This window comes from Podarcis cretensis (genome assembly GCF_951804945.1).
Source record: "Podarcis cretensis genome assembly, chromosome: 10".
NCBI lineage: Eukaryota > Metazoa > Chordata > Lepidosauria > Squamata > Lacertidae > Podarcis > Podarcis cretensis.
Window position 1 is genome coordinate 77,145,679 of NC_137179.1, and position 26,795 is coordinate 77,172,473.

The following is a 26,795-nucleotide window of genomic DNA, read 5'->3' on the forward strand; positions in this document are numbered from 1 at the left end:
CGGTCCCCTGTCCCTCAGACCTTGTGGGGAGCCAGACTACCGGACTATATATTTTTTGGGGGGAGAACGAATTCCTATGCCCCACAAATAACCCAGAGGTGCATTTTAAATAAAAGGGCACATTCTACTCATGTAAAAACATGCTGATTCCTGGACCGTCCGCGGGTCGGATTGAGAAGGCGATTGGGCCGCATCCGGCCCCCGGGCCTTAGTTTGCCTATCCATGGGCTAGGCCCTCACCACTTTCCCACATGCACAGCAGACCCTGGTCTGAACTGCAGCTTAATTAACAACTAGGCCAAGGTTCCAGACCGAGAGACCATTGTATGTAAATGTTGGACTGCTCCTTTAAATCTGCTTGAGCTGCACTGGAGAAAACAAGAGTTGAAGTGGCAACCTACACTCCTATTGTTTTCTGCCCAGGGAAGTCTTCTTATGGGAGAATTCTGGAATGGAAAAGCATCTTGTGAATTCTCCTAGATATCTGGATACCACACCTTTACCCAGGTCTTTTTTCCAACTGGAACTTGCTGGACCTCAGTTCCAGCACATCTCAGGTGGGCACCATTGCCATTGTAAGAGAACAAGGGAGGCATTTGTGGTGAGTTCCGGTGCCTCTTTTTCTAGAAACATGGCACAGCCTTTGCCATATCTTAGAAATGAAGCATGGATTAACATATTGTGGCTATCATAAGAGAGTCTCTCATTCAACAGGGAGAGCTGCAGCAAAGAGTTTATCACACTAATATCTCAAGCAGCAAGAAAGGAGATATATAGTACCTGGTTAGAGGTCAGATAACTAAGTAAAGAAACAGAACAGCAGTCATGTAAATGTTGCTGCAGCACACCTAATAAATGGATATTTTGTATTACAGAGTTTGTATAATTAATGAGTACGGTGTGCACTATTAGAATAGTGTGTGTTTTGAGCATTTACAATATGGGTTCTCTATACCAAATGTGTTTAATTCTCCCCTTGAAATCAGTGAAATTTAAGTGAAAAGTATCTAATTTTGGCAATGAGAGCTCTGCAGTTGAATGGCTGTGGAGTGGAGTGGAATGGCTGGTGACTGAGGCTGGATGAATGACTGTATGGGTGTCATGCTGTTTGAATTTTATACTATATTCCATTGTAATTTTCTCTGATTTTCTCTATATTAGGTCTATGTATATAGATTATGTATTTTTTACCTGGTGCTATTGTACTTATTTGTACCAAAACTAACCCTCCCTCATTTCTGGCACAGACATCTAACTAAATCTAAAATAGCTATGCAACATGCTTTTTCTTAATTTTAACCACTCCTTCTGAAATGTGTCCCTGGAGACATTGAAACCTTTTCCTTCTGTGTGTATGTGTGTGTCACCGCTTTGTCTGGTGTTCACAGTATCTGAGCAGCTTCTTCGCACTTGCTTCATTAACAAGGCACAGGCAACATAGCGGGTCTCTCCCAGTAGTGGCTCAGTGTGTCATTTCAGCTTCCAAAAAGAGACACCCCTAACAACAAACATCTTGTACCAACACAACGGATGTGTTAGCAATAAGTATCGGCAAGGCTGATGCAAAAGAAGATCCTACGAGAAATCTTTTGCTCTTGTCACTTTCTCTAAATTCCTTCTGTCAGTATTTAAAAACAAACAAACACCACCCTTCATTCTCTAAATGTCTTTTAACTCACCGGTATCTGGATCCTGCTTTACCAGCCGAGTTCTCATTTGTCTGCCCACGTGGCTCCCCTCAGTGCCCGCCGGGATGTATCTTCCCACAGTGTAATGGGGATGTGTGGGAGAGCTTGGGTTTTGGCACCAAGAACTTTGCACGGGGTACAGGATGGGTGGGATCTTTTCGTCCCTGTAGAAATAGAAGCAAGAGGTTTCATACAGAGTCTTTTATATGTACTGACGCATGGGGGGGGGGGGTGTTGTACACTGCAGTGCCCACTACAAATGACAGGGTTCTCTCTGTACATTCCCATTATCATTTATTTGGTTTAGTATCTCCCTCAGAATTCCAGTTTAACTAAGAGAATTTCCAAAATAAATTTTGGAGCTGCAGAATGTGCAGTTCCCCATAGCTTGACTTTCCCTGGCATCTTTTCCCTCTTCTATGTTTTCAGTGCACACAGGTGCATTGATGAAACACTGCTGAAAAAAATTATTGATGTGATCCTATGTGAGCCACCCCCAATGCTATTTACCTAATTACAATTTCTCCCCCTTTAACTATTTTGCCATAGAGGAAAACTCACAGGTAACCATACGATGGCTTGCATGTTTTCTCCTGCAGGTCCCAGAGCAGCTTCACAGGAGCAGTTTTAACTTGGAAAACATTAAGGGAGGAGGGAATAAATCACTCCTCCCTCACTGATGTGATCCAGATCCAATCTGGATTGCTCACAGGTGCTATTACTTCCCTGCCCCTTAAAGTACGATCCTAAATATAAATATTCTGATCTATTTAAATATTTTAAATAACATTAACATAATGTTGGCCTTGGCTCTCCTCATACATTCCTCTGGACCTCATGTTCTTTGCTATGTTTGCTTCTTTTGTTGTCAGCTGGCATTTATTTCACCAGAGTCTGACCCTTCTATAGCTTCTCTGGCTCACCTCAGGGAGATCTGGACCATGGCATACAAGCTTTCAAGGCTCCTACAATTTCATTTGTTGAGCATTCAGTGTCCTCCAAAATACAACTTTGGAAGATGATGTTTTAGCGAACAGACAGCTAAGAATTTACATGCAGAAAGCTTTATCCAGCTAAACTGCTTTAAATTAAAAGACTACCATTCTACCCTGCCAGCAGAATTCCAAAGACTTTGCTCGTTAGACTTGTATTGAAATTGCAGTCTTTTGCATTCCAGTCTGCAGTACTAAGTGCAAAACCCAAAAAGATATGTTAGCTGGTAGGCTTTCCACCCCCTCCCCAATCTCCATGGACTCCTTCCATATTGATTTGTCTGTGCTGAGTAACCTCTACACACTTTCAATGAAAAACTTGCAAAAGTTTATGTGAGGCCTTTTAAAAACTGAAGCCTCCAGAAGGGAAAAAGAAAGGTACTTGGAATTGCTGTTGCCCTGGGCTTGTGAAGGAGGAAGGGTGTGATATAATCATAGAATCATAGAATCATAGAGTTGGAAGAGACCACAAGGGCCATAGAGTCCAACCCCCTGCCAAGCAGGAAACACCATCAGAGCACTCCTGACATATGGTTGTCAAGCCTCTGCTTAAAGACCTCCAAATAAGGAGACTCCACCACACTCCTTGGCAGCAAATTCCACTGTCAAACAGCTCTTACTGTCAGGAAGTTCTTCCTAATGTTTAGGTGGAATCTTCTTTCTTGTAGTTTGGAACCATTGCTCCGTGTCCGCTTCTCTGGAGCAGCAGAAAACAACCTTTCTCCCTCCTCTATGTGACATCCTTTTATATATTTGAACATGGCTATCATATCACCCCTTAACCTCCTCTTCTCCAGGCTAAACATGCCCAGCTCCCTTAGCCGTTCTTCATAAGGCATCGTTTCCAGGCCTTTGACCATTTTGGTTGCCCTCCTCTGGACACGTTCCAGTTTGTCAGTGTCCTTCTTGAACTGTGGTGCCCAGAACTGGACACAGTAATCCAGGTGAGGTCTGACCAGAGCAGAATACAGTGGCACTATTACTTCCCTTGATCTAGATGCAATACTCCTATTGATGCAGCCCAGAATTGCATTGGCTTTTTTAGCTGCCGCGTCACACTATTGGCTCATGTCAAGTTTGTGGTCAACCAAGACTCCTAGATCCTTTTCACATGTACTGCTCTCAAGCCAGGTGTCACCCATCTTGTATTTGTGCCTCTCATTTTTTTTGCCCAAGTGCAATGCTTTACATTTCTCCGTGTTAAAATTCATCATGTTTGTTTTGGCTCAGTTCTCTAATCTGTCAAGGTTGTTTTGAAGTGTGATCCTGTCCTCTGGGGTGTTAGCCACCCCTCCCAGTTTGGTGTCATCTGCAAATTTGATCAGGATGCCCTTGAGTCCATCATCCAAGTCGTTGACAAAGATGTTGAATAAGACGGGGCCCAAGACAGAACCCTGTGGCACCCCACTAGTCACTCTTCTCCAGGGTGAAGAGGAAGCATTGATGAGCACCCTTTGGGTTCGGTCAGTCAGCCAGTTACAAATCCACTGAGTGGTAGCATAGTCAAGACCGCATTTTACCAGCTTCTTTACAAGAATATCATGGGGCACCTTGTCAAATGCCTTGCTGAAATCAAGGTAGGCTACATCCACTGCGTTCCCTTCATCTACCAGGCTTGTAATTCTGTCAAAAAATGAGATCAGGCTAGTCTGACATGACTTATTTTTCAGAAATCCATGCTGACTATTGGTGATCACAGTATTCCTTTCTAGGTGCTCACAGACTGTTTGCTTAATGATCTGCTCCAGAATCTTCCCTGGTATTGATGTCAGACTGACTTGGCGGTAATTATTTGGGTCCTCTCTTTTCCCCTTTTTGAAAATAGGGACAACATTTGCCCTCCTCCAGTCTGCTGGGACTTCGCCTGTTCTCCAGGAATTCTCAAAGATGACTGCCAGTGGTTCTGAGATCACATCTGCCAGTTCTTTTAATACTCTTGGATGCAGTTCATCTGGCCCTGGAGACTTGAATACATCTAAACTAGCCAAGTATTCTTGTACTATCTCCTTAGTTATTCTGGGCTTTGTTTCCTCTGCTGAATCATTTGCTCCAAATTCTTCAGGTCGGGCATTGTTTTCTTTATCGGAGAAGACTGAGGCAAAGAAGGCATTGAGGAGTTCAGCCCTTTCTGTGTCCCCTGTTTGCATTTCACCATCTTCTCCTCTGAGTGACCCCACTGTTTCTTTGGTCTTCCTTTTGCTACGAACATACCCATAAAAGCCTTTTCTGTTGCTTTTAACCTCTCTAGCAAGCCTGAGTTCATTCTGTGCTTTAGCTTTTCTGACTTTGTGTCTACACGTGCTGGCTATTTGTTTGAATTCCTCTTTGGTGGTTTCCCCCCTTTTCCATTTTTTGTACACATCCTTTTTTAATCTTAACTCAGTTAAAAGTTCTTTAGATAGCCACCCTGGCTTCTTTAGGCACCTTCCATGTTTCCGTCTCATTGGTATTGCCTGAAGTTGTGCTTTTACTATCTCCCTCTTAACAAACTCCCGGCCATCATGAACTCCCTTTCCCTTTAATATTACTGTCCATGGGATCTCACCCAGCACTTCCCTAAGTTTTATGAAGTCGGCTTTCTTAAAGTCAAGAAATTGAGTCCTAGTATGCTTGGCTGCTCCTTTCCGCTGTATAGTAAACTTCAGAAGAGCATGATCACTCGCGCCTAATGATCCTTCCACTTCTACCCCACTAACCAGGTCATCAACATTGGTTAGGACCAGATCTAAAATGGCTGTTCCTCTTGTTGCTTCTTCCACTTTCTGGACAACGAAGTTGTCTGCAAGGCCAGTGAGGAATCAGTTTGACCTTATGCTCTTGGCTGAGTTTGACATCCAGCAAATATCCGGGTGATTGAAGTCCCCCATTACTACTATCTCCCTTCCTTTTGCATGCTTGGCCATCTGTTCCAGGAAGGCATCATCTATGTCCTCCGTTTGGCTTGGGGATCTATAGTAAACTCCCACAATGAGGTCCCTGTTATTCTTCTCTCCCTTAATTTTGACCCAAATGCTCTCACTTTGGCTTTGAGGTTCTAAATCTTGGATCTCTTCACAGGTATACACATCCCTGACATATAACGCCACTCCTCCTCCTTTCTTGTCTGGTCTGTTTCTCTCAAATAGATTGTATCCCTCCATTATTACATTCCAGTCATGGGACTTATCCCACCAGGTTTCAGTGATGCCTATTATGTCATATTTAGTTTGCTGTACCAAGAGCTCAAGCTCATCTTGTTTATTTCCCATGCTTTGCACATTAGTTTACAGACATTGAAGTCCATTAATCATTCCCCCGTGTCTCTTATTTAAGGATTTTTTCTTCCCACCACCAGGTCTGCGTGCTGTTTGCTCCATTTGGTCTATGACATTTGGATGATCATCTTCATCAATTGATAGACTCCTACCTTCAGGAGCACTGTCTCCCTCCCCCACGTTAGTCAGTTTAAAGCCCTCCTGATGAGGTTTCTGAGATTTTTGGCAAAAACATTCCTCCCAACCGTTGTGAGGTGCAGCCCATCGCTTTCCAGAAGTCCATCTTCAAGCAACTGCAGTCCGTGATCTAAGAATCCAAACCATTCCTGTTTACACCATTTGCGAAGCCAGCTGTTCACTTCCACTATTTTTCCCTCTCTCCCTGGGCCACGTCGTTCAACTGGGAGGACAGATGAGATGACAATTTGTGCATTTAATTGCTTCAATTTCCTGCCCAGAGCCTCATAGTCTCTTTTGATCTTCTGGAGGCTATTGCTTGCAGTGTCATTGGTTCCCACATGAACCAAGAGGAAGGGGTATTTGTCAGTGGGTTTTATGATTCCTTGCAGTCGTTCAGTTACATCTTGGATCTTAGCCCCGGGGAGACAGCCACTCTGAGCTTCCCAAAGAACAGTGAGGAATCCTTATAATAAACAAGCCATTTTAATTATTAGCATAGGTGCCAACTCTATGGGACTGAGGACACCCAAGCCCCCCCCCCATATATTGGGATGGGACTGAGCCCCCCCTCATCTTGAGGGGCTGGCTGTGGCAGGCCCTGCTGGACCTGACCGTGGCTGTGGCGGGTCATGTCTTGTGAGCAGGGCTGCGCCAGAGTGCTGAAGGTCCAGCACTCTGGCATGAGCCTCTGACAAACCCAGAGTGCTAGTGTCACACTCTTGCACAGAGCCGTAGCTGGGTGATCTTGCGCCCCTGGCAGAACTGTCCAGATTGCGCCCCCAGCCACGGCTCTTCTTTCTGCCTCTCCCCCACCCATTCAATTCACCCTCTATTTAAAACCATTTCTTATGAGGCAATAATCAATATTTATATTTATGGACATATTTTAAAGCCAATTTTTGTGGGCCCCCCCATCACCCACCTCACCACCCCCTAGCTACAGTCCTGTTTTTGCACCACTCTTTTTGAGGCTGTGATCTTTGTTGTACCCAAAAACTAGCAGGTAAGAAAAAGTTGGATAGTATGATATAATATGAACCATTACATAAATAATGCAAATTGATTCAGGTGCAATACCGTAGAATAAATTCTGGTTCATTTGTCCCTGTAAGATTTTGACCAACATTTCCCTGCCAAACGTCAAACATCCTGGGTTGCCATCGGTCTTTTTGCTGGCGCATGCCAATAATAGGCTGTATTAAATTTCTACAGATTCTGCCACCCTCTTCTCCTTCCTTTGTTTGCTTTTGGTTCCAATTGATGGGTGTAAACCAAGCGACAGCCTAGAAGGAGAAGAGTAAAAGCTTAAATTACTGCACTGCATGTTCAGGCAAACTGTTTCTAGGACTATCAGGCTGCCCAACGTCACATACCTTGAAATCCCCCAAAGGCATCAAGAAACAAGGCAGTCCTTCCCCATTCCTATCCAAGGCTGGTCTTGGTTATCTGTGGCAAGCAGGAATCAGTGCTGCCCAGCAATCACTGAAGATGGGATGGGCAACATCAGATAAGTTAAAGGTGTATGTTTTTGTTTTTTCCCCAAGCTGCAAGCTGTTAATCCTAATTATTTATTTTATGTGCTTAGTAAAAGGATTGGAACAATATTTAATTTTTAAGGGTTTCTGTGCAAAATGTAGTGTCAGAGGTGGAGGAGGCATACTATATAAACATATTAGACACCAGATGAAACGTTTCTCTTTAACCAGGCCTTTGGCTGATTAATATTCTATCCCCTTTTAAATGTGTTTGTGGTTATTGGTTTTTTCTGTTTTTATTATGTATTTTGTGTTCTCATTTTGTATTTTTAGGTTGTGAACTGCATGTGATCTTCAGATGAATAGAAATTTAATAAGTAGTAATAATTACTATTCCAGAATCTCCAGCAAAGTTTCTCCCCAACATATGTTACCTGATCCTTTAAAATGGAGATGCCAGAGGATGACCCTGGCTCCATCTGAGTGCAAAAGACATATTCTGCCCCTGAGCCAGGCTTCTGACCAGCTTGTGCCTGCACACCAGCTGATCACTAACCCCTGAACCTAGGGAGGAATAGAACTGACAACTTCGGTTTCTCATTTTTCCAGCCTTAAATTCAGTTCTCTACAACCGGGTCAAATACATGTTGGAAATGCAGAGAAAAAGAAGGGACTTTTTATCATATGTGGTGGGAATGTAAAGGTAAAGGTACTCCTGCCCGTACGGGCCAGTCTTGCCAGACTCTAGGGTTGTGTGCTCATCTCACTTAAGAGGCCGGGAGCCAGCGCTGTCCGCAGACACTTCTGGGTCACGTGGCCAGCGTGACAAGCTGCATCTGGCGAGCCAGTGCAGCACACGGAATGCCGTTTACCTTCCCGCTGGTAAGCGGTCCCTATTTATCTACTTGCACCCGGAGGTGATTTCGAACTGCTAGGTTGGCAGGCGCTGGGACCGAACGACGGGAGTGCACCCCGTCGCGGGGATTCGAACCGCCGACCATGCGATCGGCAAGTCCTAGGCGCTGAGGTTTTACCCACAGCGCCACCCGCGTCCCGGTGGGAATGTAGAGAAGTTTTTAAAAATTGGGAAATGATATATAATGAATTAAAAACATGTTTAAAATGGCATTTTTTAAAAAAAACAACAGAAGCATTTTTGTTAGGGATTGTAGGACAAGACCTGCCAAGAAAAACAAAGAACTTATTTATGTATGCTACAACAGCAGCAAGAGTCTTGATAGCACAAGGATGGAAGAATGAGGAAACCCCGACAAAGGAACAGTGGCAAGAGAAATTGATGAGCTACGCAGAGTTGGCTAGATTGACATATAAACTGCAGGACAAGGACAACTGTGACTTTAAGGAAGAATGGGAGCTTTTTACAAATTATCTAAAAAGACAACGAGATGAACTGGACTCCTTGGCAGGCTTTGAATAAACATACACAAATTTATTGGTTGATAACATGTTGGATAGACTTCCTGTTTCCGACGGTGGGAAATGGCGGACTCCCACACGACTGGACCCCAGCCGTTCTGATAATTCAGGGCTGATATGGGGGTAATTAGCCCTGGCAGCCTCCCCAGGGTAGGGGAGGACTGTCTTGGTCACCTGCGGTTTGCCCCAGATTGCTGGTGTGGCAGACGGCAGGGCACTGGGTCACGGAGCAAGGAATGACTGGCACTCCTGCGATGCCACTCCCCTAGCCGGACACATCTGTTTGGGAAAATATAAAGATTCGAAAAACAAACAGACACGCTCTGAACTGATGAAGCTGGGGGGGGGGGGACTGCAGTATGTACAGTCTCTGGTGTAAAAGATCAAATTTCAAAGAGATCCTCATCATGATGTGTGGACTCTGGAGGGGCTTGGTATGTTCTTTCTTTCTTCTAACATTAACAATTGGTTTTTCATGCCAAGCCTCATTAAGAACTTAAATTGCTTTTAAAAAGGTGAATACAGATGGACTTCTATATATAATTGGAACTTATCCGCAGCCGCCTTTTCTTTTAAGATTCAAAATACCTGTTAAAGGCGAAAACAAAGAGTAAAATGGTGCTCACCCACTAAGCACTTACGGAATATTTGAAATATCTCCCTGATTAACAGAAACAGGAGCTAATTGATGGCCGGCCACAAAGACTGGAGACAATATTATATATGCAACTGTTTGCAAAAAGAATTTTTTCACTGTGTGAGTAGAAAAGGCTAAATGGATGTCTGGCAGCCCCCCTCTAGGGCCCGGAGGGGGGGGGACTGGGTGGATTCCAAAGGCTGATCAATCGTCAACTGACTGATATATGACTACACAGCAAACAGGCAGCTTAAGAATAAATCAACAAGGAGTCTTTGAAAGAGGTTTCTCTCTGTTTCTTCGATAACAGCTGGACGGGAAAGATTAACGATTTGGGAGCTGCCAAAATAACAATCCTTAAAGAGTTGGTCAGAAGCCTTGAATGGATACAATTAGATGAAGCGGCACAATTGAAAAACAAAAATAGTTGAAATACATGGGCAAATCTGCACTCTATGAAAAAAAATATCATTTGTCTTCTGACATGATTGAGGATCACAGAGCCAGAGACAAATGTGGAGGATAAAATTGGGATATTGAATTATGAAAACACTGATGATGAGAGGCAGAACTATGATTTGGAAAATGCTTCGGAATTCAGATTGTGGGAAGTCAACAAAAAATTAAGACTATAATTTGGAAGACAATTGGACTTTTTAATTTTAGTTTTTTTTATTGGATTTGATTTGATATGTTAATTGGATGTTCTTACTGGAAAATTAATAAACGCTCTAACAAAAAAAAAGATAACATGTTAGATAGATAATGTAAGGATATGTACAATTTTATAACATGCAGAGAATAATATGTGCTGAGAAATCAGAGAGAGGAGCTGAGGGAAGTCTCTGGGGGGGAGGGGAGGGATGGAAGGAAGGGTGGGGGAAAAGGGGGAAGAATGTATGCAATTATATGGTTTGATAATTTGCTATGTTGAAATTGCTAATAAAAATATTTTAAAAAATAATAATTCAGTTCTCTACATTCCTCTAAAATACTTACGAATTTTCATTGGAAAAACAATGGTTTTTGCAATGAAAATTTATAAGTATTTTAGCACATGGTTCTCCTAATACACACATTTCTATATGCCATTATACCTAATATACACATTTTGGCAAGTGGTTTTTCTAAAACAATGTGTTTTTGTATGTTACTTCCATTAATAAATGCATTTTTGTACATTTTTTTAAATAAAAAAAACCTACATCGCAAAATTGAAGAAGTGCACATTTTGAAGGATAGCTCCATTTCAGTGAATGTATAGTTTTTGGGAAACAAACCAAATTTCTCTCTTCTCCTCTTCTCCCACCCAGAATTCTTTCCTTCTTTACCAGCTATTTGAAACTAAAGATCTGGTACTCATTCTTCCAGGTGAAAAGAGAAATGCCCCCATATGAGATGTATCCTTGGGACAGAGGTGGATTGAGGGCAGCATGGTTCAGCTGCAGTGGTATGGAGCTCAGAGGGTGCCGCAAGGGGTGTCGCAACAATGACTTTGAACGAAAGGCGAGAGGAGGGGGGTGCCAAATTTTGGCACCGCCACTGCTTGGGAGCAGTAGCTGTGTGTGAAGATCTGTCTAGTCTTAATATAGAATATAATAATAGGAGTAAGTATAGTGGCACTGGGCTTTAAAAAAAAACCAAACAAACTGGAACTCACTGGAGTTCAGTTCCAGCACCTTAGAATCAGGCCAGTGCCATTCTAAGAAAACAGGGAAGGCGTTCATGGTGAGTTCTGGCACCTCTATTTTTCTAGGGAAATAGCTCTGATGTGGCAAAATCATTTGACATTCTCCATGTGGCTGACCTGATGCTTGTTGTGCAGGGATAGGAAAAGTGATACCTGCTGACATTTTCTCTTCAACATAGCTATTAAGGTCCCTTCAAAAGCCCTGCCCTGCTTTCCTTCTTATCACCTTTCTCTCAGAAGTGTCACATAGCCACGTTCTCTGTTCCTCCCCTTTCTTCTAATATACTGATCGGAATTAAAAAGTGACAGCTAGGTTATTCTATCTGGGGGCTACAGTGTGCTTAAAGGTACAATGCAAAATTGGCCTTTGTCAAGGCCTTTGACCAATAAGCCTTATCTCTAATTAAGATCTGGAATAATATGGTGGTCAAGTTTTAAGAAAGCCAAACCCAAGGAAATCCCAGTTTACTATAAAAAAATTGGAAGGTAGCTATCAGAAGCAGGGGTGCCAACTTGAATAAAATATTTTGGGGCCTAGGTAAGCCCTGCCCCATATAACTGATCACAAGACAACTTTTTTGGGGCGTTAGCTCCTATGATCAGAAGTACCTGCCCAGAAGGATTGCAAAGGATAGTGGTGCATTCTGGGCCTGGTTTAAACTTGTCCAGTTCCTTCCAGAGATAATCTGTTGGAGGTTTTGAAGGTCTTTTAGAATCTGCAGCCCAGACCTGCAACAATGAAACAGGAAGAATAAACATTAGGAAGAACTTCCTGACAGTAAGAGCTGTTCGACAGTGGAATTTGCTGCCAAGGAGTGTGGTGGAGTCTCCTTCTTTGGAGGTCTTTAAGCAGAGGCTTGGCAACCATATGTCAGGAGTGCTCTGATGGTGTTTCCTGCTTGGCAGGGGGTTGGACTCGATGGCCCTTGTGGTCTCTTCCAACTCTATGATTCTATGATTCTATGAAGCAAGCAGTCAGACGCTGCATAATTTTGCCTTGAATTTTTCCACAACATAACAGCAAATGCAGCCCTCTGATTACTAAACCTCTCCTGCAATGCACCTTGTTATTTTGCTCACCATTACTGAAGAATTAGCCTTCATTCTGATCTTTGGGGGGAATTTGAAGATCGCTATTGGATGGCCGCCAAAGTTCTGCTGGAGTGTATAATCTCCAATGCCCTCTTCTTTATCAGGAGAACTGTTCAGTATCTTCACATAATAGCCATGCGAATGAACTTCAACAATTTTAAGGTTCCCAACCGCACTAAAAATAAGATAACTGAGTTCAGTGTTTTTCAGGCTCCTGGGAACAACTGTATCTATACTTATACTGGGGTTACTAGTACAGAAAAGGTGGGATTACCATATATGCCTAGTCCCTCCCCATGGAATCTCCCCCAATGGGTAGCACCATCGACAGCAGAATAAGGCACTTGATGGGGCTCAGATTGAGTAGGGGTCCACCGGGAGCTGGCATTGCTGCCTCATTTAGAGTCACTCTTCCTACCCAGCCAAGTGTAGTGCACAGTCACTGTATACCCCCCAGAAGTCCGCTTACCCCAAGAAGGGCTGGGCGTTAGGGGGCTGGCGTGGGCTGTTTTAAATCACCTGGGAGCGGACCTGAGGGAAGCCTGATTGTTCCCTCAAGCCCCGGACAGCCCTCTTTCAATGCCAGCCTGCCATTGGCCAATTCGGCAGGCCGACGCAGAGCAGGATTTCAAGCTGGGAGCGCAAGGTGAAGCTTGCGCTCTGGAAGGGATCAGACGCTGACACCCAGCCCTGCATCGTCAGCAGGAGGCAAGGCGCTGGCCATCTTGCAAAGCCACCGCTCTTCTTCATTGGATCCACCCACTCCCATAATTTTTGCCTTTACTCATTGAATTGACTTTGCTTTGGCTGTGGTGGTTGCCATATTTGTGGGGCCGGTTGGAATTTGACTACCAGGCGAATTGGCTATGACCTGGATGTTTTGCCTACCTGTAGCAAGCATCACAACTTTGGCGGTTTAGGCATTTGGTAACCTTTGCCTTGGTTGGAGGGAGGGGTTGTACTCTCAGCTTCCAATCCAGAAATAGGGTATCCCGTTAAAGGGATCCATGATGGAGTTGCTTCTGTCCATTCGCCCAGATTGGCGCTTTGGGCCTCAGCGCTCCTAGAGACGGGGATCCCTGCGGGGATCCCCCTAGTTGATGTAAGTGGCAGGAATCCCCACTGCCAGGTTGACCATGATGTTCTTTCCGATAGGCAGCCTGGAAATAAATGCTTACCCAATGCCTTTGCCAAACCAGCTGTAGTCAATAAAGTTGTGGCCTGATATGATTCCATTCAACTGTGTGGTCTCCTTGATGGGAGCTCATCTAAGTGGAGGAAGTGGGGATTGCACGGCTTGGACCTGCAAGTGGTTGGAGACAGCCATAGCCTCCAACATTTCTTCGATGAAAATAGGGGTGTCCTATTATATCATGATAATTTTACTATTTATACCTCACACATCTTACTGGGTTGCCCCCGACACTCTGTGCAGCTTCCAACATATATAAAAAACACAAAAAAACATTTAAAAAATTCCCTATATAGGATTGCCTTCTTGGCTTGGGGATTGGATAACTCCATACCCTCCAACATTTCTCTGATGAAAATAGGGACATCCTAAGGAAAAGTGGGACATTCTGGGATCAAATCAGAAACCAGGACAGCTTCTCTAAACCAGGGACGTCCCTGTAAAATAGGGACACAGGGTCTGGATACAGGTTGTAGGTAGCAAGAAGTAGTTTCTGGTCTGGAAACTTGCCAACTAAGAGTATATCACTGGGGCTGATTTCTCAGGTCACATATTCTGTCCTATTCCATTCCATGTGGCACAAATCTTATTTCTCCCCCCCGCTTCTCCCTGTCTCTATTTCCCCCATCTTGTTTCTCTTTACCCCAATCTGGAGCTGACCCTGCATGTCCCTATTTTCATCAGAGAAATATTAGAGGGTGCTACATTCAGCCTGAAGTGGCAAAGACCAGGAAAAGCTCTGCTGGTTCTGCTTCTTGTGAAAATAAGCAGAACCAGCCCAAGCCCAAGCCTGAGAGGGCTATTGACTGTTTGGCTCCGAAGCGCCCTCTCCGATTGCATGGAGCCCGGAGAGCCCCGTGGTTTTCCACGGATCTGAGGGCAATGAAACAATCATTGAGACGGCTAGAGCGCCGGTGGCGGATAACCCATTCTGAATCTGACCGGACACAGGTTAGAGCTCAACGTCGAGCCTACCAAGTGGCGATAGCGACGGCGAAGAAGACTTTCTTCACCGCCTCTATTGCATCTGCAGAAAACAGCAGCAGGAGACTCTTTCAGGTGGTTCACAATTTAGCGGAACCACCTGTAACATCGGGGCCCAGTACGGGCCATATGTTCTCCTGCAATGATTTTGCAATTTTTTTTGCAGATAAAATCGCTCAGATTCGGGAAGAAGTAGACTCCACCATGGGAGCAGGGCCGGGGCGGGAGAGTGCTAGAGTCCTGTCTGGTCAAGTTGTGTGGGATCAATTCCAATCTGTTACCTCCGAGGATGTGGACAGGCTGCTTGGACGAGTGAAGCCAACCACCTGTCTCCTGGATCCTTGCCCATCCTGGCTTATAAAAGCTAGCCGGGAAGGACTGGGCGATGGGCTTCGTGGGGTGGTGAATGCTTCCCTCCGTGAGGGAGCCTTCCCAGACCCGCTGAAAGAGGCGGTTATTAAACCGCTTCTTAAAAAACCATCTCTAGATGCGGCCACGATGGCCAATTATCGCCCAGTCTCAAACCTTCCATTCTTGGGCAAGGTGATTGAGCGAGTGGTTGCTGAACAACTCCAGGCACGCCTGGAAGAAGCGGACCATTTGGATCCCTTCCAGTCGGGATTCAGGCCTCATCATGGGACTGAAACTGCCTTGGTCGCACTGGTTGATGATCTCCGGCGGGCTAGGGACAAAGGTGAGAGCTGTTTCCTAGTTCTGCTGGATCTCTCAGCGGCGTTTGATACCATCGGCCATGACATCCTTCTGGACCGTCTTGAGGGGCTGGAGCTGGGGGCACTGTCATACAGTGGTTCCGCTCCTTCCTCCTGGGCCGTGTTCAGAAAGTGGTGGTGGGGGATGAGTGTTCAGACCCCTGGGCTCTCACTTGTGGGGTGCCTCAGGGTTCTGTCCTCTCCCCCATGCTTTTCAACATCTACATGCAGCCGCTGGGAGGGATCATCAGGAGGTTTGGGCTGGGTGTTCATCAGTATGCAGATGATACCCAGCTCTACCTCTCTTTTAAATCAGAACCAGTGAAGGCGGTAAAGGTCCTGTGTGAGTGTCTGGAAGCGGTTGGAAGATGGATGGCGGCTAACAGATTGAGGTTGAATCCTGACAAGACAGAAGTACTGTTTTTGGGGGACAGGAGGCGGGCAGGTGTGGAGGATTCCCTGGTCCTGAATGGGGTAACTGTGCCCCTGAAGGACCAGGTGCGCAGCCTGGGAGTCATTTTGGACTCACAGCTGTCCATGGAGGCACAGGTCAAATCTGTATCCAGGGCAGCTGTTTACCAGCTCCATCTGGTACGTAGGCTGAGACCCTATCTGCCTGCAGACTGTCTCGCCAGAGTGGTACATGCTCTGGTTATCTCCCGCTTGGACTACTGCAATGCGCTCTACGTGGGGCTACCTTTGAAGGTGACCCGGAAACTACAACTAATCCAGAATGCGGCAGCTAGACTGGTGACTGGGAGCGGCCGCCGAGACCATATAACACCGGTCTTGAAAGACCTACATTGGCTCCCAGTACGTTTCCGAGCACAATTCAAAGTGTTGGTGCTGACCTTTAAAGCCCTAAATGGCCTCGGTCCAGTATATCTGAAGGAGCGTCTCCTCCCCCATCGGTCTGCCAGGACACTGAAGTCCAGCTCCGAGGGCCTTCTGGCGGTTCCCTCACTGCGAGAGGCCAAGTTGCAGGGAACCAGGCAGAGGGCCTTCTCGGTGGTGGCGCCCGCCCTGTGGAACGCCCTCCCATCGGATGTCAAGGCGATGGACAACTACCTGACATTCAGAAAACATCTGAAGGCAGCCCTGTTCAGGGAAGTTTTTAATATGTGATATTTTAGTGTATTTTTCATCTCTGTTGGAAGCCGCCCAGAGTGGCTGGGGAAACCCAGCCAGATGGGCGGGGTACAAATAATAAATTATTATTATTATTATTATCTTGAAGTATCCTCTCCCTTTCCCTGCTTTGGTAGTTTCCTTCTTACTGGAGTCAAGAGAATGTTACTTAAAATAACAAAAACAACCCACCAAGAGGCAATGTGTTGAAATGATTAAGAGTTAATGTACTCTGCTTTTTACAGAAATGGTATTTCCCCCCAGAAATGACAGAGCAAAAATGAGACAAAGGTTCTGGGTTTAAAAAACAACAACGTTTTTTAGGGAGTCGAGGGACTACTGGACAGAACAGACACAATCACCTGTAGGTACTGGAAAGAAACAGATTTATCTCTGGACTTTTACTTAGTTAAGGCAACTCCATTGACAGAGCTGTCCACCCCCAGCCCCCACTAGGTGTTAATAATTATTTCAGGACGTGTTAGAGAACCACAGAAAGCCAAAAAAATGCAGCAACTCCATATATCTGATGCAGTGTAAGAATTGTTTGTTTTATACATACTGCGGTATGTTCAAGCCTTGTTCTCTTTTGCTGATAGTTCTGGTTTGTGGGTGTTTAATCCGACAATTATTAATTTCCCAAAAGCACATTTACAGCAACTCAGGTCAAACTGACATATTTTTGCAGCCTCAGATACTCATGCCAGATTAACAGTTTATGTGTGTTTCTTTTCAACATGTAACTCAGTTGATTATAGTATTGGTCAGCATGACCCACAATTCTATGAAAAGTGTCTTCTTCTTCCTCTCTGGCGATCCTTCATAGCCGAGTAAGATTGTCTTCCATAAACACAATTTTAAAAATGAGTCCGTAAGTGACTGTGGAGGCCAATTCTGGATCCACACGTCCTTCCACAGTGGGGACATTGGTTTCCTGGCGGGAGTTGATCACTGTGTGGATTTGCCAAGCGTGCCTTCCTCTTAGCACCTTTCTCCCTTTTGTCCTGAGTTCGAGTATCTTCAAAGCCCATGATACCTTTGGTCAAGGCTATTCTCCAACTGGAGCGCTTGCAGGCCAGTGTTTCCCAGTTGTCAGTGTTTATACTACATTTTTAAAGATTTGCCTTTAGAGAGTCTTTAAACCTCTCTTGTTGACCACCAGCATTACGCTTTCCATTTTTAAGTTTGGAATAGAGTAGTTGCTTTGGAAGACAATCATCAGGCATCCGCACAACATGACCAGTCCAACGAAGATGGTGCGATCCTGGGCAGATGCAGAGGCCACAGTGGCAGCAGATACAGGCACTGCCGGTAGATCCTCAATCAGGAGGAGCGATGAAGCAGGAGCCGGGTCTTCCACAAACGCTGGAAGAGGGCAACGGCTGAGGGCGTCAGCATGGCCCATCGATTTCCCGGGGTGATGGACGAGCCGGTAGTGGTAGGCAGCCAGGAAAACAGTCCATCGCAGCATGAGCGGCGAGAGGACCAGTGGAGTTGGACGATCAATGGCGAGGAGGCCCAGGAGTGGCTTGTGGTCAGTGATGAGGTCAAAAGTCCTGCCGTAGAGGTATTCATGGAACCTCTTCACTCCAGCCACAAGTGCCAGTGCCTCCTTGTCGAGCTGGCTGTAATTCCTTTCAGTCAGAGATAGCGTCCTGGAAAAGTAGGCGAGCAGTGCTTCTCTTCTGTCTGGAAAATGGTGACTAAGGACAGCGCTGATGCCAAAAGGTGAGGCGTCGCAGGCAAGGACCAGTGGCTTGGCTTCACTGTACTGTACCAGTACACTGTCCGATGAAAGGAGAGCCTTGACCGCGTTGAAGGCCGCTGTCTACCAATGACCCCAGGACCAAGGTATCTTTGTGCTGAGGAGTCGGTGAAGAGGCTCAGCCACCGTGGCTTTGTGGGGCAGGAACATTTTATAAAAGTTCAGCAGTCCCAGGAACGCCTGCAACTCCGTCTTGTTCTTTGGAATGGGGGCCTGCTGGATAGCGCGGATCTTGGATGTGGTCGGGTGAAGGCCAGAAACTCCACCTGTGGAACAGCGATCTGGCACTTCTCCCTCTTTACCTTGAGCCCGGCCTCCTGGAACCTGGTCAGCACGGCACGGAGGCGCTCAGCTGCTGGTGTGAGTCTGCGGACACCAATACGTCATCAAAATATGGTACCACGCCCGGAAGCCCTTGCAGGAGACGCTCCATAAGGCTTTGGAAGATGCCAGGAGCCACACTCACCCTGAACTGCAAACGGCGGCAATGGAATGCCCCTCGGTGGGTGACGATCATCTGGGCTTCAGCAGTGGCACCATTGACGGGCAGTTGTTGATAGGCTTGGGCAAGGTCCAGCTTAGCAAAGACCTTACCCTCACCCAGGTGTTGGACAACAGGAACCGGATAAGTGTGCTGCTGAAGTGCCTTGTTGATCGTGAACTTGTAATCAGTGCAGATTCTCACCGACCCATCTGGCTTGACAGGCGTGACGATGGGGGTTTCCCACTTGGCGTGGTCAACTGGCTCCAAAACTCCTTGGGCGATCAGCTTGTCCAGTTGTTCGTCCACCTTAGCCTTGAGAGCAAAGGGAACCTGGCGTGGCTTTAGCTTGATGGGGGTGACTTGTGGATCAAGACTAAAGGAGATGGGCGTACCTGTATATTGCCCCAAAGTGCCGTCAAAAACCTTGGCAAAATCTTTGACCAGACCCTCAGTCTCTGCGTTAGAGATGCAGTTGATGCCGGTGACTTCCAGGCCGAGGGCATCAAACCAGTCTAGCCCTAGGAGGCTTGGCCACTGACCTTCGAACACCACCAGTTGGAGCAGGCCCGAAAAATCCTTGAAGGCGATCTGGAACCGGCCAACGCCTACCACGGGAATGTCGTTTCCCTGGTAGTGTCTCAGGTGTATGTTGTGAGAGTCGAGTTGCCTTTTGGATACTCTGGGTACCAGTCTTTTGATGGTGCTCCAAGACACGATGGACAGGGCAGACCCGGTGTCGATCTCCATGTCACATGGAGCTCCTTCAATGAGCACCATGACGTTCAGCTTGTGTCGCGTGGGCGAGTCGGTTTGGCCAATCGTGGTTCCAGACAGGCAGCGGCAGTCGGTGAGAGTGAAACAGCTTTCCTTGGCGGACTGGAATGAAGACTTGGACTTGCGAGTTGGTGAAGGGGGGGTGTCAGACGGAGCCGATCGGCAGACCTTAGCGATGTGGCCCCTTCTGGAACACTTCCGACAGATGGCATCTCTGAATCGACACTTGGCACGGGAAGGGTTGCCTCCACAGCCGGCACATTCTGATTGGCCCTTGGACTTCTGTTGGAATTTCCTGTGCTCCCGCTTTGTCTGGTGCATGTCATCGTCTTCACTGGAGGATGCCTCATCACTGCTGGCCTCTTCGTGATGCACTGGAACTGGCTTCCTAGCAAGACACGGGCTGCTGGCCTTGCGGATCTCCTGGGCGGAGCATTCGGCAGCTTCCAAGGCCACGGCCTCCTTAATGGCCTTCTGCAGCGTGAGGTCTGGCTTGGTGAGGAGACGCCGTTGCAGACGGATGTCCCGGACCCCGCAGACAATTCGATCCATCAGGGCAATGTCTAAGTCTCGGAACTCACAGTGCATTGCAGTCTGTCGGAGGGCGGTGGTGTAGTTGTTGATTGACTCCCCCTCTGCCTGGTTCTGGTGGTAGAATGCATGGCGGGCAGCAATCTTTTTTTTTTTTTAATAAATATTTATTAAAGATTTTTTGGTTACCATACAAATAAAGAAAGAAACAAAATAACACATATCATAACATATTTTCTTAACTTCTTTGGACTCCCTCACATCTCCCGCTCCTGCGTTCCCAGTTTATAAATGTCTAACCAGCAATTTATCCCCTTATTTCCATTCTTATTATCTATTTTTCCAATGTTATATCTCTAATTTTAGATATTTTTTATTCAAATCTATAAAATTTAAATTTAACCTGATAATTATCCAAAGTTTATCTTTTCTTCAATTTAACTTATCTTCATACTTCACTTCATCTAGCTTAATGGTGCCAAGTTACTTCCAATCTAGCATCCTTCTTAACATTCATACAATTTACAATGTTTCTGTAGGTAGGTCTTGAATTCCTTCCAGTCTTCTTTTGCCGTCTCCTCTCCCAGGTCTCGGATTCTGCCAGTCATCTCAGCCAGTTCCATATAATCTATCAGTTGCATCTGCCATTCTTCCAGTGTGGGTAAATCTTGGGTTTTCCAGTGCTTGGCAACGAGTATCCTTGCTGCTGTTGTTGCATACATAAAAAATGTTCGATCCTTCTTTAACACCCTCTGGCCGACAATACCCAGAAGGAAGGCCTCTGGTTTCTTAGGGAAGGTATACTTAAATACCTTTTTCAGCTCATTATATATCATTTCCCAGAAAGCCTTCACTCTAGGGCAGGTCCACCAGAGGTGAAAGAAAGTTCCTTCATTTTCTTTACATTTCCAACACTTATTATCAGACAAGTGGTATATTTTTGCTAGTTTGACTGGGGTCATGTACCATCTATATATCATTTTCATAACATTTTCTTTCAAAGCATTACATGCAGTGAAATTCAGCCCAACGGTCCAGAACCTTTCCCAGTCTTCAAACATGATATTATACCCAATGTCCTGTGCCCACAGGCAGCAATCTTGGACGGCTTTGGCACGTAGTGGTTGTGGAGCTTCTCTTGAATCGTGTCCCATGGTGTTGCCTGCACTGCTTCAGGCGCAACCAATGCTCGGGCCGTCTCAAACACCTCAGGCCCACAGAGGCTGAGGAATAGTCCCTGCTTCTGCTCCTTTGTCAGCTCGTTGGCTTGAAGGTAGCAGTCGAACCGAGTGAGGTAAGAGTCCCATGATTCAGAGGCTGGCACAAACGGCAGTAGAGGCACAAGTGAAGGCATGATTCCGATGCTGGCGTGGAGGGCGATGGATGGAACACCATGCTCTAGCCAGAACAGTCAGCTCTGAATTGGTTCTGTTCAGTGATTTCGCTCAGTGATTCAGCTCTGCTCAAAGGGTGACCGCATCTGGCTGTGCTCTGAGGTCCATCGATCCCATCCTTGTCGCCAGTGTTAAGTTGTGGGCGAACATGTCAAACGACACAGCGATTCTTCAAACAGCTCTTTTTTATTCAGAGGCCAGAACAGAACTGAACTGAAGAGCTCAGTCAGCCTGCTTATATAGAGCTCCAGAACAACGTAACTGTAGCAACTTTCTAAAACTATCAACTATCCAATCACTGAACGTCACTTTCGATCCTTCATTTGCATAACTATCTACAGTATCCCCCTGCTGGCCCAGGGTGAGAACTTCAGTACATAACAGTTGATATATCTATTTATAAGGATCTTCAAGTGCTGCAACTCTTCATTCTACCCTGAGACATTTTTGAAAATTGGATACTGAATTTAGTACTCTCTTTCCTGGACAATTATGTGGTAATTCTTATGGATATATTGTTTCTGACTCTTTCTTAAGGTAGATATTTGTAATATATGAATATCAACATAAAATTTGGGTTTTATGTTAAACTGCATATGTGTATAAAGTAAACAGGTCAAAAGAAGGGGAAAGCACAGAAACTGTTACTGTTTACTGAGAACTTACATGGAATGGTCTTGAAACTGATAAGGTGGTGGTGAAAACTGGCTGTTTTGAGAACAATGGAAAGACGAAAATATGACAATGATTAAACAGTCAGAGTTGAGTTTGGACAGAAGGGCCCAAGTACAGGACCCGGGGGATAAATTTCAATTTGAATAGGTGAATCTTTTTTCTGAATTGAAAAAAGAATTTATGAGAGAGATGAAGGAAATTATGGCTAAAATAACAGATGAGTTTACAACCTGAATGGATCAAAGCATTAAAAGGGTAACAGAACCAACTGAACTAATAGAGTCTTGGACAGGGAGAACTGAGGAAGGGGATGTTCCTAGGGAAAAGTTGGAGAGGAAGCCTGAAAACGGAAAAATTATTGATATGAAAAAACTACAAAAGGGTAGATTTGGAATTTTTGTGGTTTAGGCAGAAAACACTTGAGGCGATCGTGGTGGAGAAAATGAGGCAGAAAGTACAACCTTTGGGACTGAGAGAAGTTTGAAGAGAAGACAAGCTGGATTTGGAACTTGCCTCAACTGACAGATGTCTGCTGATGAAATTAAAGTATGCCAAAGTTAGGAAAAAGAATGGGAAATAGTCTTGGAAATGGTTACTCTTTATGTGCAAAATATTGTAGATATTGGTACATTAGCAGGCTTTGATTAAATGTTTGTAATTAGTAGGGATGGGGATAAAATTAGAAGAAAACATAATAGTTAACCACAGATGTTAGTAAGTTTTGATTAACTATGTGTAATTATTAGAAAATTGGGTAAATGGATATGGAATTGTAAGTGAATTTTACAATTTCAATTTGTTACCTCCGAGGATGTGGACAGGCTGCTTGGACGAGTGAAACCAACCACCTGTCTCCTTGATCCTTGCCCATCCTGGCTGATAAAAGCGAGCCGGGAAGGGCTGGGCGATGGGCTCTGCGGGGTGGTGAATGCTACCCTCTGTGAGGGAGCCTTCCCAGACCCGCTGAAAGAGGCGGTCATTAAACCGCTTCTTAAAAAAACATCTTTAGACCCGGCCAGTATGGCCAACTATCGCCCAGTCTCAAATCTTCCGTTCTTGGGCAGGGTGATTGAGCGGGTGGTTGCTGAACAACTCCAGGCACGCCTGGAGGATGCGGACCATTTGGATCCCTTCCAATCGGGATTCAGGCCTCATCATGGGACTGAAACTGCCTTGGTCGCACTGGTTGATGATCTCTGGCGGGTTAGGGACAAAGGTGAGAGCTGTTTCCTAGTTCTGCTGGATCTCTCAGCGGCCTTTGATACAATCAACCATAACATCCTTCTGGACCGTCTTGAGGGGCTGGGAGCTGAGGGCACTGCTATACAGTGGTTTCGCTCCTTTCTCCTGGGCCGTGTTCAGAAAGTGGTGGTGGGGGATGAGTGTTCAGACCCCTGGGCCCTCACTTGTGGGGTGCCCCAGGGTTCTGTCCTCTCCCCATGCTTTTTAACATCTATATGAAGCCGCTAGGAGAGATCATCAGGGGGTTTGCACTGGGTGTCCATCAATATGCAGATGATACCCAGCTCTACCTCTCTTTCAAATCAGAACCAGTGAAGGCGGTGAAGGTCCTATGTGAGTGCCTGGAGGCGGTTGGAAGATGGATGGCGGCTAATGGATTGAGGTTGAATCCTGACAAGACAGAAGTACTGTTTTGGGGGGACAGGGGGCGGGCTGGTGTGGAGGACTCCCTGGTCCTGAATGGGGTAACTGTGCCCCTGAAGGACCAGGTGCTCAGCCTGGGAGTCATTTTGGACTCACAGCTATCCATGGAGGCGCAGGTCAATTCTGTATCCAGGGCAGCTGTCTACCAACTCCACCTGGTACGCAGGCTGAGACCCTACCTGCCCGCGGACTGTCTCGCCAGAGTGGTGCATGCTCTAGTTATCTCCCGCTTGGACTACTGCAATGCGCTCTACGTGGGGCTACCTTTGAAGGTGACCCGAAAACTACAACTAATCCAGAATGCGGCAGCTAGACTGGTGACTGGGAGTGGCCGCCGAGACCACATAACACCGGTCTTGAAAGACCTACATTGGCTCCCAGTACGTCTCCGAGCACAATTCAAAGTGTTGGTGTTGACCTTTAAAGCCCTAAACGGCCTCAGCCCAGTATACCTGAAGGAGCGTCTCCACCTCCATCGTTCTGCTCGGACGCTGAGGTCCAGCGCTGAGGGCCTTCTGGCAGTTCCCTCACTGCGAGAAGCAAAGCTACAGGGAACCAGGCAGAGGGCCTTCTCGGTAGTGGCACCCGCCCTGTGGAATGCTCTCCCACCAGATGTCAAAGCGATAAACAACTACCTGACATTCAGAAGACATCTTAAGGCAGCCCTGTTTAGGGAAGCTTTTCATGTTTAATAGGTTATTGTATTTTAGTGTTTTGTTGGAAGCCACCCAGAGTGGCTGGGGAAACCCAGCCAGATGGGTGGGGTATAAATAATATATTATTATTATTATTATTATTATTATTATTATTATTATTATTATTATTTTGTTTACATAAAGAACCAGAAGATGGGATGGAGGGAAGTCCACAGATTCATGGAATCTTGAAGAAAAGGTTTTGGGGACTGGGGGGTAAAAATGTTCTTTTTGATTGATGTTAATGTGGAATTAAATTGTGAAAAACAAAAAAAAATTATTTAACAACAAAGAAGAAATATTCAACTACAACCTTTGTCCTCTGTGGACACAATACAGCTAAGTTATGCGCATACAGTAGAGCATGGGTTAAGCCACCTCAGACATTCGGGTTCCAAAAAAAGTTTGCAAACCAGTGGGTCTCCGCCTTCGCTGTGGCGGCCAGACCCTGTTTCCACGGAGTAAATTCCTCCCGATCAGAGGAATTCCGCCATTGCCAGAGGCGCTAACCCAGAAATTTTGGATCGCGCAAGCCTGCAGGAGAGAGTGTTGAAAATTAAATCACCACTGCTCTGAACCTGGAAAGGGTTCTGCCAGTAAGATTGACGTTTTGAAGTTCATTGGCTGTGAATAGAACGTATCTTGACAGTTAGCTAAATAAGAGAAATATATTGTTTCCATTGTCCTCTTCTGCGTTTAAAAAGTAGGAAAAGTAACTGAAAATTGAAACTATATTTACTGTTTGAACTGTGCTTAAAAGGATTGACACAAATAGAAACTGTTTCCCTCTAGAGGGAGCCTTTGAAACTGTTATAAGAGCTGAGCTGGGGGAACCAGCTGCAAGATAAGAGACTGTGAGAATCAGGGATTGACCTTGGACTATTTGAGAATGTTGACAGAAGAAGCTTTAGTGATTGCATTATGCAAGATAAGTCACTCGTTGGAACAACTCCACAAGAAGACAGATGTCATGACTACAAAAATTGATAACTTGGGACAAAAAGTGACTAACTTGGGGGGAAAAGTGACTAATTTGGGACAAAAAGTGAACATCAATACAGAAATTATTCAGGATCTGATACAGGAATCTACTTTGACAGGGCAAATTGTTGAGAAGGCGAAGGAGAAAGTTGCTGTTGTTGAACCTAAAGTAATACAAGTGGGAGCCCCAGCCTTACAGAGGCAAATTGAGGACTATAAGTTGAGGCCTTTTATGATTGAATTTAGAAAAAGTCAGATTTTGAGGATCGGAGCCCTGCCTGGACTGGAGAAGGAAAGTTGGATAGATCCCTTCCTGCAGGGATTTACTGACTTTTGGGATTTGGACTTGGGTCGTGAGGAGATTGGAGCTGTGGGGGCCTTTGGATTTGGAGGAATTTTGAAACATGTCCTGAAATACCTTATGGATTTTAGATTTAACCATGGAGATTTGGTTGACCTGTCGAGAAGGAATAAAAGCATTGCTAAGTTGGAGCTTCCCCGAGATCTGCTCTTCAGTATCAAAGGAAGGAAAATAAGAACAAGATCTTTTTTTATATATAATATTTATTAAATTTTAGTTTAACAATAAAATACATAGGTAATAACACAATCTTTTCCAAAATCCACATTTCATATTCATCTTTGGACTTCCTCACAACCCTTGTTCCTGCTTTCTAAGCTCATAAATTTTACCAGCAAATTATTAACTTGGTTTAATTCATATAATATAATTTTTCAATATTAATATTTCAAATTTTAAACTTTAACATACTCTTATTGACACTTAATTATAAAATGTTACTTATCCAAAATTTATCTTTTCATCTTCCAATTAAATTTAAATTTGTATTCTTTATAATTAGTTTGTTGAAGCCATGTTTTTGCTGATCTTACATCTTTCTTAACAATCATACAATTTACAATATTTTTGTAGATAGTCCTTGAATTTCTTCCAATCTTCCTCCACCAGTTCTTCTCCCAGGTCTCGGATTCTGCCCGTCATCTCCGCCAATTCCATATAGTCTATCAGTTGCATCTGCCATTCTTCCAGGGAAAATAAGAACAAGATCAGTAGAAGACAAAGTAAAGTGCATGTATAAATATGAAGAAGACCTGCAGAAGGGACTTGGAAAAGAGTTAAGAGCCTCGGACAGAAGATCACCAGGTTGATGGACTATTTGGAATTGACGAATGACTGGCAGTATCCGAGACCAGGGAGAAGAGATGGTGGAAGAAGATTGGGAAAAGTTTTAAAGTTTATTTTCAGAAACAGAAATATTGTAAAATTACAGAGTGTTAGAAAAATGTTGGAATGAAATCTTATGGCTTTAGTTGAAATGTTATAAGGAGTTAAGCATAAATAAGCATTATA

The 26,795-nt window shown here is 45.1% G+C and overlaps 1 protein-coding gene across 11 annotated transcripts in view; it reads right to left on the reverse strand.

Moving 5' to 3' along the window:
* LMNTD1 (lamin tail domain containing 1) overlaps window positions 1-26,795 on the reverse strand; it is a 237,975-nt gene that overhangs the window by 78,995 nt on the left and 132,185 nt on the right. For all 11 annotated transcript variants that reach the window (XR_013843021.1, XR_013843022.1, XR_013843023.1 and 8 more), the window contains exons 6-9: window positions 12,434-12,620; window positions 11,963-12,082; window positions 7,192-7,397; window positions 1,680-1,852 (exon numbers count right to left, since the gene is read on the reverse strand). Coding sequence is in view for 8 of the 11 variants with exons in the window: in XM_079993315.1 (XP_079849441.1) it covers window positions 1,680-1,852; window positions 7,192-7,397; window positions 11,963-12,082; window positions 12,434-12,620 (686 nt within the window). In the remaining 3 variants the exon portion in view is untranslated. The remainder of the gene's footprint in view (window positions 1-1,679; window positions 1,853-7,191; window positions 7,398-11,962; window positions 12,083-12,433; window positions 12,621-26,795) is intronic.